Source organism: Sinocyclocheilus anshuiensis, unplaced genomic scaffold, assembly GCF_001515605.1.
Source record: "Sinocyclocheilus anshuiensis isolate Anshui unplaced genomic scaffold, SAMN03320099.WGS_v1.1 scaffold373, whole genome shotgun sequence".
Classification (NCBI taxonomy): domain Eukaryota; kingdom Metazoa; phylum Chordata; class Actinopteri; order Cypriniformes; family Cyprinidae; genus Sinocyclocheilus; species Sinocyclocheilus anshuiensis.
The window spans coordinates 1,177,422-1,193,177 of NW_015537962.1; the positions used below are offsets into that span (position 1 = coordinate 1,177,422).

A 15,756-nucleotide genomic window follows, 5' to 3' on the forward strand; every position below is an offset into this window, starting at 1 on the left:
TGCGGAGGATGAGGACTGTTTCCTGTGAGAGTAGCCTACAATGCCGGTGTCTGTTTCTATAAAGTGGGGCAGTTCCAACTTTGCAAGGACAGTCTGGTGCTTCTGACTCACAGCCTGTAAGTACGTTTTTTATATTTAAAGAATTTGCCACTGACGATTCAAACGTGAGTTTTGAGCAGTGTAGAGTAACACTTGTTGTTTGTCGTTTCTCCAGACATGGTTTTATGTTTACGCAGCGCGATACGCAACGCAATGCGTAAAAAGACAGTATAAGTCATTATAATCAGTAATTATGTCCCCACTGGATGCAACAAATGCCTTGTTTGTAATGGGTTTTATTGGTTTTGTCTCGTCTCGCCGGGACACAGGGCATCACAGTATGGTAGGGGCATAACATTTCCGTCACACACTTGAGGTATTCGGCCAATCACAACACACTGGATAGCTGGCCAATCAGAGCACACCTCACTTTTCAGAACGATGAGCTTTGTAAAAATCGACGCGTTTCAGAAAGGCGGGGCATAGAGGAGCAACAATAATGTACATTATGTGGAAAATAATGTGTTTTTTGAACCTTAAACCGCATAAACACATTGCATTACACCAAATACACAACATAATGTTCTTTTTAGCAATGTCATATGACCCCTTTAACATCTTTACTTAGATTTTAGCAAATATCCTCAGGTGCAATAAGAGGGATCAATTTTATTCTGCATGCCATTTCACCATGTTCAGATCAAAAACGAGTTTTGACTCTCCTCGTATTCTTTATATGGTGTTTTATATGTTTTTTCTTACTTGAGGCCAATCACTTGTACTGTTAGAATCCCTCCGGTGATGAAAATGGAAGTTCCCATCGCCATGGCACCACGCAGAGCTCTAGGTGCGATCTCACCAATATACAAAGCCTGCACACATATTCCGATACCTGTCATTCAAATAAGATGTCAGTTATGAAATCACAAACAAATGCTCATACTGTTTTGGAACTTAATTCATTCAGAAGCTTCTCATTTATGTTTAGTCATTTAGCAGATACATACAAGTGAGGAAAAGCACATGCAATTTATCATAAAGGCACCAAGAAATTCTATCCATTACAGAAATTCAAAAATGCAGTGACTACCATAAAACTACTTTGCATTTATTTGTTTCAGGTAGCTTTTTCGCTGGTGTGGGGAAATATACCTTTACTTTACTGATTATCCAAAAGAAGCTGAAAAATGTTACATTTAAGTATTATAATTCTGACTAAATTTTATATTTAAAACATTTTAGGGTTTACAAAGTGAAGCAAGGTTGTGCATTGATAATATTAGAAAAAAATTATACAAATTAAAAAATTCAATATTGGTGAGCTTTTTGCTTTTTGTACCTTTAATTTGCTCTATGTATTTTTACCTTTTATTTTTTTATTTTTTCTGTTTTTTTATGCCTTAAAAGTAAATCTATACATTGCTGTATTATGTTTCACATTTGTATTTATATATAAAAAAAAACACTACCATTCAAAACTTTGGGTTGGAAATTTTGAAAAGGTTTTTTTAAAGAAGTCCCTTACACTCACCAAGGCTGCATTTATTTGATATACAGTACAGTATAAAATAAGTATAAATAAAATACAGTAAAAACAGTAATATTGTGAAATATTATTACAGTTCAAAAGAACTGTTTTCTATTTGAATATATTACAAAATGTAATTTATTCCTGTGATGCAAAGCTGAATTTTCAGCATCATTACTCCAGTCTTCAGTGTCACGTGATCCTTCAGAAATCATTCTAATATGCTGATTAGCTGCTCATTCCTTATTATTAATGAAGACAGTTGTGCTTTTTTGTGGAAACCGTGATACGTTTTTTTTCAGGATTCTTTGAATAAGAGTGAATAGAAAGCTCAAAAGAACAGCATTTGCTTGAAACAGAACAATGTAAAAGTCTGATCACTTTAAAGCATTCTTACTGAATCAAAATAATTAATTTCTTCCAAAAAATCTGAGCCCAAACTTGTGAACAGTAGTGTATAATGTTAATGGAATAATAAAATAAAACTGATCGACAATGTGCTTGAAAACTTGAGATACCTGCATTTACTCCCGTCAAGAAGCGTCCAATGATTAAAAGCTCAAAAGTGCCGGAGGGATAACTCAAGCCCATGAATAAAGCAGCCAACAGAGCAAAGGTGTTGTTGAACAATAGTGTCCCTTTCCTGAAAATAATAATAAAAAAAAAGATTAGATATTCATCTCAACAGGGCTGTAATGTCCCTAAAAACTTCACATTTGATCTCCCAGACTTGTACATTTGGTTATGTCCTTCATATATTTTCTGTACAGAGTTTTTGACTTCAATTCACCTTCCAAATCTAATGGCCAGAGTTCCCCCCACCGACGCTCCCACAAGTCCACCGAGAGTGAATATGGACACTATGGTGGACCAGAGGAGTGTGAGCACCTGTGTGGAGATTTCAGTGTTGTAGCGCTCAGTCCATGTCTGATTAATGAAGTTCTGTACAGCCTGATAGGAAACACACAAGTGGAAAAAAAAATAAATGCTGTCTCTTGCATGATAGGAAAGGTCAGCTTTAACTTAGATAATAGTAACATGAACAAAAATAGAACACGGAGACATTTTTTCAAAATATCTTCTCTCATGTTCCACAGAAGAAAGCTATTCTTAGTAGGGCAGTACTAATTTAAAGTAAAGTATGAACATTGTGAAACATGGTTAACAATGACCCTGGGTTAACAATTAAGGCAAAACCAGTGTGTTTTCATGCACTGGTCAGTTTCATTTTTGCCTATTTTACTTCCATAATGTTGACCAGTGGAAAGAAAACATCCAAAATACACATATACCCCCAGTTTCACAGGCAAGGCTTACGATTAGTCCAAGACTAAAATGCATGTGTTGGCTGCTTTAACTGAAAGAAACTTGCACTGACATATCTTATGTAAAATATGTCAGTGCCATTGTTTTGCACACCAGAAATGTTTTTTTTTTCTAAGGCCCGTTTTTTAAAGGATACTTAAATGTCCTATTTGATCAATGGCCTAATCCTGGCTTAACCTAAGCCCTGTCTGTGAAACCAGGCCTTAGAGTTTATTCTATTACATTTTCTCTATTTGCATCTGTAGTTTTCAAATACAGTACAAAGGCTGTTTTTAAAAAAGTGTTGTTGTTTTTTCATGCAGTCAGAAGTCTTCACTTAAGTAGTACTTTCATACATCAAACATCGTAGCGTTAGTTCTGGCAGGTCACGTTAGTCAGCTGATCCCCATCAACCTATGGGAATACGACACCTATCTAAGCATTCATATATAAGGTCCCTCAGTATTATCAGCAGTTTTCGCATTGCTCGATAGCTAATAACCCTTCTCCATCCCCAACTCCTCCTCTGTCAGTCAGGATTCAGTCTTCTGATTCTCCTTTGAATCAGACTAATTCTAAAATGTGTACATAACATTATTGAACTTTAACAATATCTGCAATACATTTATGTTGGTTCTGTTCTGTTTACCCTGGGGGGTTATTGCTGCTCTCCCTGCTCTCATCCATGCTAGGCTGCATGGAGGCGCAGGGAGTTCTTGCCCAGAACAGAACCATACCACCAATCCAAACTGTGTGCTAATTGTCAATCATCTTTGACGATAGTGGTCCTGACAGAATTGAGGTTTTATTATATTCACCTGTGGTGTCTATCCAAATGTGGGGTTTGGATTCAGTAAATTTTGTTATATTTTTGGGTCAAACTAGCAAAACTGTGCCAGGGACCAAAATCCATATCCATGTGATATATTAACTATCTACAGATTTCATGTGACTTTTAGTCTGATGAGCTACTGCAATAATAACTCACACAAATACATTACACACATGCATACTGTACTGAACGTAATGTGACTAATGCATACTGCAGAAAATCTGCTCTAGATGTAAACACAAACAGGCTTAAGTAAAGTGATAAGAATAATCACATTAATGCACACATTACCTTGGTAGGTGCGTTTATGATAGATATATTGTATCCATACTGAAACGTCCCACCAATGCCAGCCGTACAGATAGCCAGAAGAAGAGACTTACTGGGAACCTGTAGATAACAGAGTACAAAATCATGTTCAAAAGCGATTTTGATTTAAACTCATCATTAATAACTAATATGTATAGTGGTTAAGAGTAAAGAAAGAGAAACTGCAGGATTGCAACAGCAGAAGTACTTGAACAATGAAGAGTCGTGAAATTATGCAATATACAGAAATATACATGCAAATATACAATACAATAAATCTGCTAAAAAAATGTATGTAATATGAAAGATGCAGAAAATATAGCATGAATATTACAGTCAACTTCATGTCCATCACTGTTCATTATAGCTGATGAATTATAGTAATAAATACTTTTAATAATAATAATAATAATAAATGTTAAATATATTTTAAAAATAATAAAAAAGTAATTAAATAATTTCTGTATTTAAACCATACCTTTGTTTGTTTGAACCAAACTACAACAACAACGATAATAATAAATAGTATTTAAAAAATATATATTTTTATTTGAAACATACCTTTATTTGTTGAGCTGGTTCTTTGAAGTCTTTAAGTAAAGGTTGATATTCCTTAAGCTCTCCATTGTCTTTGCCCATTTTTGAAACTCGTCGAAAATATTTTAACATTTTTACTTAATATTCCAAACGCCTCTTAATCACGCATTCAGTCTGTCTCTGAAATGCGAACTCACCCTAGGACAGAACTGCTCTTAGAGCTCTAGATAAGGTGCATAACAGATATACTAGCAGAAATACAATCGAGCTGTTGTTCATTGCATGACCAGTGAAAACTGCATGGGTTCAGAGTTAATTCAGGATGAAATTTGCTTTAGAGCCACGGAGAAGCTCTGTAGGGTGTCTTTAGGATATTTTTGTCTTTTAACACATGCATGTCAATTGCTTTTCCATGTTCAGTCCTGTGGATAATGCACTGAGAGCCCTTGTTGTGCCCAGTAAATTCAAAAGTCAAATGAAAGCTTACCTTTCTTAAAGCTGTAGACTCTTCTGGGCCATTCATTTTAAGTTACATTTAAAGTTTAGAGTGATAAAGAACTGAGCTATTCCATCATGCTTTCTAGGTCTCACTGCAAAGATTAACTTTGAAGGGCAGTTGGTCTGTGTGCAGTCATTAGTGAAATCATAAGCTCCAGTTGACCACAACTTTACAATTACCTTATAGGCACAAATTCAGAGTTATGAATGTAAGATGTTGCGATTATTGTTGGATTGTCGTCTAATGGTAATTTTTTTAATGATGATTAATGAAATATGCTAGTTGGCTGTTCTTTGTAAGTAGAAATATTTATTCAGCTATATCAAGCATTGTGTTGTTCGGCCTTTGATCACAAAGAGCACATTGTCGCTGTTTCAGTCAAGTGACCCGCAGAGCCCATAAGCCTCTTTCTGATTCACTAGAAAAATCAACCAGTTTGAAGGTCTCTGACCAAACCAGTATCATCATTTTATAAAAAAATTGTGCATTTTAAATCTAAAGCATGGCGGATGGTATAGGAGGGCTACTACTACTACTACTATTAATTATTACTATTATTATAACTATAATAATATAACTTAAAATGGGGGTTAATCAATATATATTGCAATATATTAATGTAGAGAGTTTTAAGTCACCTTCTTTGCTTTGAGGACTGAAAAAAATCAAACCCTTGTTAAATGCTAACTTTGCTAGCATTAAATGTAACTAAAATTTAAATTGTTAATTAAATGTAACATTGTTAACATGTTACATGTCCCACCAGAGACAGTACAGAGCATGTGTGCTCTCCCCACTTACAGTATGTCTGTAGCCTACTTTATTCTGCACTGGAAGCTATATCGCCAAGACAAATTCCTTGTGTGGAAACATGCCAATAAAGCTCTTTCTGACTTCTGACTTCTGAAAAATGCAGTTTCACTTGATACTTGTATCGATATAAATGGCCTATATTTAAAAACTAACATTTCAATGCACTCTATATTTCACATTGTAGTTATGGGATTGCAGTTAATTATTCTTAGGCTACTAAATATGGAGGACAAATACTTTACAACACGACATTTACAGATATTATGTCAAAACCCCCACCCCCCCATTCAAACCTTCATTTCTTATTTTGAACTTATGAACATATTTTGAATTAATATTAGACTATTTTCCACTGACTTAAAGAATTACTATTATTTAATTTCTGTAGCCTAAAGAACAACAGTAAAGCTGAGAAGACATATCTGTTGTTGAGATATTTGGTGTAAAAGTTAGACTTATTTTGGATATTAGATGTATGAGACAGGCCTATTTCCAGTCGATTATTTTTGTTTTGTAACTGCAAACTTAAACAACTTAATTCAATTTACGTAGGTGTAATATATTGTGCGTGTGTGTGTGTGTGTGTGTGTGTGTGTGTGTAGTTTCATTTTGTTTCGTTTACTTTTGTATTTAAGGTGTAATTATATTTTGTTCAGAAAGTCCATGTGACCTGAAGCCCCGCCCCTTTGTGCTCACGTGACCTCCGTTCGCCTGGTAACAGCGAAAGCATCGCTCACGGAGAAGCTGCAGGCGAGGAGCCGCTGAAGATTTACAGCCGAAACGGATCACGATGCGAGATAAATCTTTCGTTCACGTACTTTCAGACAGCTCGGACATCACACACACCCGTGCGAATCGTTCACAATAACACTGACACGCTGACAGGGATATCCGGCTAAGCGTCTTAAGGCTCGGGACGGTAAGTTTTATTTTGGTCTCGCGAACTTTAGGCTACTAACTTACATTCAATGCGCGTCTGCGTTTGTCTCCTATAGTGTTATAGCAAATGCATGGGTTAAAAGCGATGTTGTATGTTTGTCATACAGTTCTTGCTGGTTTGCCTTCAACAGAGCAATGCATTTTGCACAGGTACATTCTCTCTCTCTCTCTCTCTCTCTCTCTCTCTCTCTCTCTCTCTGTATAGCTGTCTCATATCTGAAAGTTTATTGCAGGTGATGGATTTATTGGCCAAATATTGCCATATTGCATCCTATTTGTTACCTAATGCGATGAGGCACTAATGCACTTAATAGGATCCAGGTCGCCCTCCCTGTCTTCCTGTAGCTCTCAGAAGCAAGCTGTGTACATACATAACTGAACCCAATACATAACTGATTACCAGCTTATGCTAGAGACAACATCAGCATCTGTTCTTGGCAGGTAATAGCTCCCTTGTGAGGTTGCCAGGGACTTGATATCTTCATCAATGTTTAAAAAAAAAAAAAAAAACCCCTGTGTGTAATTCTCACAGATCCCGAAAGAGTCTGAAGATGGCTTGCGCTGTGGAGAGATGAGTAAGATGTCCTGATATCGGGTGATTGGACACCCATATGAGAATGGGAAAACTACAGAGCAAGTTCCGGAGGCGCTCGGACCTTTATAAGTGAGAAATGATGAGCAGTGGAGTTTTGACAGCTGGTTGTGAAGAATTTATGGTTATTGAGGCTGTATTGTTGACAGGGCCAAAGAGGGGGCGGAGCCCACACCTGTGCACCAGGTAGAGCAGTATGAACCCACTCACACAGATGCCATCAACTGTGTCGTCAGCTTGACCTCTGACCTGTGCGTGTCAGGAGGGCATGACCAGGTGAGCTGTAGAAGCTTTGAATAGGGAGGTTTGGAGATTAATGAGTGTTAGTGTGGTGTTGCACAGCACCCGATGGAATTGCACAAATGATTGGCCCTTCGCTAAGCTCCACCCACCTTGGTTATTGTGGCTAACTCATAAAGTGGTTCAAACTGATTGGAATGAATTGTGGCTTTGCAAAGCATTTTATCATTTGTTTACCTTTAAAGAAATTTGCAAATACGATATAAAACCGTGCAGTGAAACATTAGAAGTAAACCATGTAATCAGTGTTATTATTGTTAAATTAAACTATTAAAAGTCGTTTCGTTCATTAAAATAAAGTATAAATATTAGTTGAAAAACGTCAGTGAAAATTAGAAGTTATTTGTTGTCTCAACTCATACGTTTAAGTTGACGTACTAAAATTACTCAAATTAAAACTGAAATAAAAATAAATGAAAGCAAAGTAAAATCTGTATAAAAAACTAAGTAAAAAAAGACGAAGCACATAAAATAAATAAAACTTAAACCAAAATTAAAATGAAAACTAGAAATAAAGACTAATTCAAATATTTATTAATAATTTAATTGTATAAAAATAATACTCAAAAACACTAGTGAAAGAGAACTGTAATCTCACTGTAAACTACTTATCAATACATAAATTAAATGTTAGTTTTTGTGGTCTCAGTGGGCTTCTGTATGTTTGTAAAGTGTTATTAGTGGTGCTTTATTGCTGTTATTTAAACAAATGTTTAAATCTGTAGAATATTTGATTCTGATTGGTCAAAAACAACATTCTGTGGTCAAATACATTTTTTTTATATTTACATTGTGACTGTCATTGAAACTCTAGTTTTGACTGCAGCAAACACACGGAACATCATAGCAACGGCACATGCTAAAATCCACATCTTAGAAACCACATAGCAATGCTCGTACAAAATTATAACATCAAGCATGTAAAAATCTAGCTATTTTTGCAGTTCAGTTTTGTGCCACTAGTGGCACAGAAATTACACACTCCACATTGTAGGCTTTAAATCAACAGGTAATAATCGTCATAATATCTTGTTCATTGATTTACATTATGTGGATTTTAATATGCTATCGTCATTGTTTTGTTTTTTTCGGTCAGGCTGTTGTTGTCTATGAATGGAGAGCTGGAAAACGGTGTAAATCTTTCCAGGGCCATAGCAGAGAGATTACAAAGGTATTAAAACTACAGTTAGTGCCTCTAATTTGATTCGACAAACAAAGCTTTGACTTATTTTGGAACAGTTTTCATTGGTGGAGCAAAAATGAATAAAACAAAGAATGCTTAATTATTTTGCACACATAGAGATCATGCAAGTGTTTTTTATGTACTTTGTGTATACAAATCTCTCTGTTTTCCTTTAGTTATGCTGTTTTAAAGGAAGTTCCTTGATCTTCAGTGCGTCCCGTGATAAGACGGTGCTGATGTGGGATCTGGGTCGAGATACAGAACCCGTCCAGGAGTTTTGTGGCCACGAGCTTGTAGTTAACGGGGTAGCGGTAAGCCCAGGTGAACAAACCCTCAAAGAAAAACACTCAATGACCACAAAATCTCAAACACAATCCTTTCATGTGGTTTTATTCATTTCGTAGATGGCTCAAAGCTGTGCACGGGCTCTCGTGATAACTCCATGCGCCTCTGGGACATTGAGTCAGGAGAATGTCTGCACAAACACACCATCTCACGCAACCTGGTTAGAAAGGCTGTATTCAGAAATTTACTATATGTTCTAATATTCTTGTGTATGTGTTAAAATTATTTTTGGTCATTGAATATGATCGCGTCTTGTCCCGTTGCCCTCCGTTTCAGGTGACCCATGTGTGCTGGGTACCAGGAAGCACATCTATTGTCCAAACCTCAGAAGACAAAACGATCAGGTCAGAAGTTTCCTGATATGTCATATGATCCATTATGTTGGAGAATGGTTATTGTTTATAGAGATGCATTTCTCTGGAAATATTTGCTAAACAAATAAGCTGAGTGCTTGTGTAAATTATATCTACATCAGAGCAGATGTGGAGAAATATAGCATTATATCATTTGCTCACCAATGGATCCTCTGCAGTGAATGGGTGCCGTCAGAATGAGAGTCCAAACAGCTGATAAAAACATCACAATAATCCACAAGTAATCCAAACGACTCCAGTCCATCGGTTAATGTCTTGCGAAGTGAAAAGCTGCGTGTTTGTAATAAACAAATCCATCAGGGCTTTTTAACTTTAAACAATTGCTTCTGGCCAATATACCATAAACTAATAATGCTTCCCCAAATTAAAAAGTTTTCTCACATCAAAATCCACCGACTAGAACTATGTTAAACTGTTTGGTCCCACTTTATATTAAGTGGCCTTAACTACTATGTACTTACATAAAAAATAAGTACAATGTACTTATTGTGTTCATATTGTATTGCAAAACACATTTGCTGCTATTGAGGTGGGATACGGGTAAGGTTAGGGACAGGTTTGGTGGTATGGGTGGGTTTAAGGGTGGGTTAAGGTGTAAGGGATGGGTCAACAGTGTAATTATAAATGTAATTACAGAAATTAATTACAGATGTAATTACATGCAGGTATTTTTTTTAAATATAAGTACAATGTAAAAACATGTATGTACACAATAAGTGCATTGTACCAAATGATTAATTTAAATGTAAGTAGATAGTTGTTTAGGTCACTTAATATAAAGTGGGTCCAACTGTTTTCGCTTGTAAATGGTGTTTGATCTGTCTATATTTCTCTCCTGATTCAAACAAGACAACTTTTTCCTCTGAAAAAGCAATATTGTGGATAGAGAAACAATGATATAAAGTTAAAAACGTCTTGATGATGGATTTGTTTTTTACAAACACGCAGCTTTTCACTTCACAAAGATGGACTGGAGTGGTGTGGATTACTTGTGGATTATTGTGATGTTTTTATCAGCTGTTTGGACTCTCATTCTGACGGCACCCATTCACTGCAGAGCATCCATTCGTGAGTGATGTAAGACTATAAGGCATGAAAATAAACATTGTCATCATAATTTTCTGTAAAGCTGCTTTGAAACAATGCATATTATGAAAAGCGCTATATTAATGATTTTGATCTGTGTGTTATCTGTCTCAGGGTGTGGGATAGCCGTACCTGGCAGGTCACTAACACATTTCCGGCAAAGCAGTACATCCAGACACACTGTGACATCAGTTCCAACTGTTACCACCTGCTGTCGTCCAGCAATGGTTTCGGTGGTCAGGGTTGCGAGGCCACGGTGAGTGTGTATACAGATACTGCCAGGACACAGTTGTGCATGTACATGAATTTATACATTTGTGTGTTTATGCTTGTGTGTAGCTGTGGGACCTCAGACAGCCCGGCTGTAAGGTGGCCGAATACAGAGGACACCTGCAGACCACAGCATGCTGCATGTTTGTGCCTCCCCGTCCCGGATATCCTGCTCTCGTGGCGTCATCGTCGTATGACAGCTCAGTAAAAATATGGGATCAGAACACTGCAGGTAACACACACACACACATACTTGTAATATGTTTTTAAACATACACAAGTGAATTGGCCAGGGGGCTCATTTGTTAACAGGCCAGTTTCCTGTTCATAGAAGGCAAGTCAGAAAACTCTCTTAAATGTTTAGGTAAGTGAAAAAGAAATTTTGAGAGACTTGGCTGGGGAAGCCAATCTCCTCTGGCTGACATATTTTTAATTGAATCGAAATATTTAAATATATGCCACGTAGTTATTAACTTAGTATTACTAATAAATTTAAATTAAATAATACATACACTACCATTTAAAAGTTTTAGGTCAGTAATATTCAAATCAGCATATTAGAAGGATTTGTGAAGGATCATGTGACACTGAAGACTGGAGTATTGATACTGAAAAAAAGTGCTTTGTATTACAGGAATTAATTATATTTTAAAATATATTAAAACAGAAAACAGCTTATTTTAAATAGTAATAATATTATACAATATTTCTGTTACTGCTGTGTTTTTGATTAAATAAATACAGCCTCGGTGAGTGTTAGTAACTTATTTTAAAAGCATAATATCTGACTGACCCTAGACCTTCTTTTAATTTCTAAATTATCATTAGAAATATATATATATTTTTAAAAATATATAAATCATTGATTTAATTTAAACATGCATAAAGATTACATAAGTTTCCCAAACAGTGTTTTTTTTTCTGTGAGTAGTATTTAAAGGGTCTTTAAAATCCAACACATTTAGATAACCATTATTTAAGAGCTGTGATTTACTGTGAAAATAAATACATTTTAGCCAGGTTTTTGATGATATGTGGAGTTTAAATGTAAATGGTTCCGAAATATAAAAAAATGACACACTTCTCCTTTAAATAACAATGTCAAAGGCAACGGTTAACACCCTTTCACATTATATTTCATGTGTGTCATGCTTTCTGAAGCAAACAGCTTTTGCTAAACATGTCAGGCTGGTATAATCAAGGAAAAAAGTCACATCAGCTTAAAATCTACATGGCTTGATTCTTGTCTCCTCTATATTCTTTCTTCAGCGTGTTTGTACACGTTAACGCTGGACGGTTCAGGGCCTTTGGTGTCTCTGGCTCCGTGTGACTCCAGCAGTCTCCTGTGTGCCAGTTTTAACACAGGACTGCACCAGCTGCATCTAGATCAGGGAGCAATGCCCAGCCTCACTGAAGTTGCTCGCTTCTGACGTCTATCTGGACCGCCTGGAAAATCAAACTAATGAGTTAAAACAAACATATTTAATAACTGGAACTCCTGGAAATGAGAATGCACACTACAATATGTAGACACCCTATTCTTATTAAATGAATAGGTCAAAAATGAAAATTTGCTGAAAATGTACTCATCTTCAGGCCATCCAAGATGTAGATGAGTTTGTTTATTCATCTGAACAGAATTGGAGAAATGTAGCATTACATCTCTTGCTCACCAATGGATCCTCTGCAGTGAATGGGTGCCGTCAGAATGAGAGTCCAAACAGCTGATAGAAACATCACAATAATCCACAAGTAATCTACGTGTTTGTTATAAACAAATCCATTAAGATATTTTTAACTTCAAACCATTGCTTTAAGCCAAAATATGAGTCCTCTTTCCATATTATTGCTTTCTTCAGTGGGAAAAAGTTGTCTCATCTGAATCAGGAGAGAAATATTCATAGATCAAGTACTGTTTACAAGCATAAAAAGTTCTAAATAATTTGATTTTGATGTGAGAGGACAACGGGGCATGAACTTTTTCACTGAACATTTTCAAAAATCATACTTAATATTATGGATAATGGACTCAATTTTGGGCAGAAAAGTTCAAACGTGGATTACTGTGATGTTTTTATCAGCTGTTTGGACTCTCATTCTGACGGCACCCATTCACTGCAGAGGATCCACTGGTGAGCAAGTGATGTAATGCTAAATTTCTCCGCATCTGTTCTGATGGAGAAACAAACTCATCTACATCTTGGATGCCCTGAGAATGAGTACATTTTCAGCAAATTTTCATCTATAGTTGAACTATTCCTTTAACAGGTTGGCTATTTCAGCCACGCCTTGTTACTAACAGGAGCATAAAATCAAGTATGTATCAATGCAGTCTCCTTGTGTCTAAATGTTCCAACATTATCCACATATTTTTGACCATGTAGTGTATGATCGCCTGACTACACGAACCATTAAAGGGTGTAAAAACGTAATTAACTTACCTAAAGCAAAGAGACTGAGTAGCTATAAAACTCCCTACCTGCAGGAATGATTTACAGTATGGCATTTTCCAAATACGGCTTAATTCAAGGTTAAAAATGATCAGAGACAAGATTTTTTTTTTTTTGCTTTTTCTCTGTGTGTGTTACTGTGTAAACAAATATAGGCAATAAAATGCCACTCCAGATCTGCTTGGTTACTGAATATGCTTGAATATGTTTTTGGAAGCCAGGAGTGTAAAGTACTGGAGTAATTGTACTTAATTATATGCTAAAGTATTATTTTACAAAGTTTAGACTTCAATTTGACTACTACTGAAACTGAATACTCCTACTCTTACTCAAAAAGCATACTTAATAGTCTCTACAATTTAATTTAGAGCTTCAAAATACAAACAAAAAAATGCATGTTATCATAGTTTAAAACATTTTAAAAATTATATTTATCTTATTATTAACAAGATAAACTTGAAGACCAAGATAAGATGTACAAACTTGACTTTGCATCAAGTATTAATGTTAATTTAATGGGACAATATTGTTTCCTCATTTATTTCTGAAGATTTTTTTTTTTTTTTTTTACTTATGCTTAACTACAATTAAATGTGGACTCTTTTTTTTATATATACATTCCCACAAATATATTTTCAGCTGTATACTTTCAATTACAACTGAGTAAAATTTAGAGGGGAAAAAAAAAACATACCCGTACTCTACCTTGAGTAAAATGTCCCTGTACTTTTTACACTCCTGTTGGAAAAAAAAAACCTTTTATTTGCACTTTTCATTAAGCAATCAATGGGTCAAAATGATTCACTGCCAGAATCATTCATGCAGAAAGTACATAGACGGATATGAAATCTCGGTCTCTCACTCTTCCTGTGCACACATTCACACAGGCTCAGGGTTTGGCAACATGGGAAGCTGAATCATTTTTCACATAGAAGCTGCTAGAGTTTACAGACACACTCATAAACACATTCAAACATTTATGTAAACAGACTGGTCTTGTATCTCACACACGGAGAGATCCTGAGGAGAGGGAGAGGATGCTTATAATGATCTGGTCTTTTAGAATATTCAATACAAAAACAGCAGATCTCAATATTTTCCCAGAAACATGATCAGACAATGGAGAATGTGAAGTCAATGAAAATCAGTGATGCAATGTGTTTTGTGGTTGTTGTTTTTAAAATTTATTTTATTTTTTTCTTTAATATTAGGCTATAGTTTTAGAATAAAAGAATATTGTGGCTTTTTCTGAAAATACTGTCTTGCCAACATGGCAATGTTGATTTCACGTGTAATGACGTGAATATACTAATATAACTAATATACCAACCAAAGAGTTTTTGTTTTGTTTTATGTCTTTAATTTCTGCATAATATACAATGACCCCAAAAAAGTATTTGTACACTTAAATCACACTTAAAACTGCCTGAATGTCATTGCATTGGATAACAAAATATCAAGCAAAGGCTGCTAGAGCTTTTCTTAAAACAAACTGCATTTACTGAGGCATTTTATTTTATTTTTATATTATGTATTGTATTTGTTTATGTATTGTAAAACAATATTGTCCTATGTTGGGAGGGGCAGGGGTTTATTTTAATTTAATTTTATTATTTATTTTTGCTTAGTGTCTTTAAATCAGCTGGTGTTTTGGTTTTTATGGATTTATGAAGTCAGTTCTCAAAAAATACACAGGTCTAGTTCATCACATTACATATCGCATTATATTTAGCATTTGTCAGCAGCTTGCTTTGATACTATATTTTGCTGTGTATTGCAGTGACAAGACATACATTTTAAAGTGTTCAAATACTTTTTGCAGCCACTATATAACATTAGCAGAATATTGATGAACAAATCCAGCAAGGGCATTCATGTATTATGTAATGTTGTTTCAATGGTACAGATGGATGTGAAGGTTACACTGATGTGTTTATTTGACTGTTATGTAAATGCTGAGGTGCGGAGTTATCAATTATGAAGGAAATGTTTATGTATTTGCACATTACGTGAATAAATTATTTCAGTTCAATGAAGACAACACCTTTTTTTGTCTCTTTTTTGCATACAGACACAGCAGGAAATGGAAACATCCATGGAATAATACATGCAGCTTGATCTTTGCTGCTTATGAATAAGAATGTCCAATAAGCCAAAAGTTTCCGTGTTGGTGAACTTTTAATTTATTTTATTTTACTTTACTTTACAGCTTAAAAAGAAAATTTTCATCAACAGAATTGTACCAACATGTCCAAAATTTTCATTTATTAATAGTTTTAATCAGAATTAGTGTGTGTGTGTGTGTGTGTGTGTGTGTGTGTGTGTGTGTGTGTGTGCGCGTGCGTGCGTGCGTGT

General features: G+C 35.4%; 1 protein-coding gene and 1 pseudogene across 5 annotated transcripts; one reads left to right on the plus strand and one right to left on the minus strand.

Annotated features, from left to right (window-relative positions):
* Nucleotides 1-4,738, minus strand: part of LOC107667301 (solute carrier family 2, facilitated glucose transporter member 11-like) — a 17,637-nt pseudogene extending 12,899 nt beyond the window's left edge.
* A 1,825-nt stretch (nucleotides 4,739-6,563) lies between these two features.
* LOC107667323 (WD repeat-containing protein 31-like) lies at nucleotides 6,564-12,581 on the plus strand. 5 transcript variants are annotated; one of them, XM_016458973.1, is made up of 12 exons: nucleotides 6,564-6,781; nucleotides 6,909-6,951; nucleotides 7,147-7,242; nucleotides 7,334-7,465; nucleotides 7,543-7,669; nucleotides 8,790-8,864; nucleotides 9,053-9,197; nucleotides 9,281-9,381; nucleotides 9,498-9,565; nucleotides 10,796-10,937; nucleotides 11,021-11,183; nucleotides 12,221-12,581. In XM_016458973.1, exons 4-12 carry the CDS (start codon nucleotides 7,413-7,415, stop codon nucleotides 12,379-12,381), a joined length of 1,035 nt encoding a protein of 344 aa, XP_016314459.1. In that variant the 5' UTR covers nucleotides 6,564-6,781; nucleotides 6,909-6,951; nucleotides 7,147-7,242; nucleotides 7,334-7,412; the 3' UTR covers nucleotides 12,382-12,581. The 5 variants fall into 5 exon arrangements, with proteins under 5 accessions (XP_016314459.1, XP_016314442.1, XP_016314454.1 ...); XM_016458956.1 differs by lacking the exon at nucleotides 6,909-6,951 and having other exon boundaries at nucleotides 7,035-7,242; XM_016458968.1 differs by lacking the exon at nucleotides 6,909-6,951.
* The last annotated feature ends 3,175 nt before the right edge of the window (nucleotides 12,582-15,756 follow it).

Coding starts and splice junctions, on each gene's coding strand:
- LOC107667323 (XM_016458973.1), top strand. CDS start 7,413: ATGAGAATGGGAAAACTACAGAGCAAGTTCCGGAGGCGCTCGGACCTT. Junction 7,466..7,542: donor AGGCGCTCGGACCTTTATAA/GTGAGAAATGAT, acceptor TATTGTTGACAG/GGCCAAAGAGGGGGCGGAGC. Junction 9,566..10,795: donor TCAGAAGACAAAACGATCAG/GTCAGAAGTTTC, acceptor TATCTGTCTCAG/GGTGTGGGATAGCCGTACCT.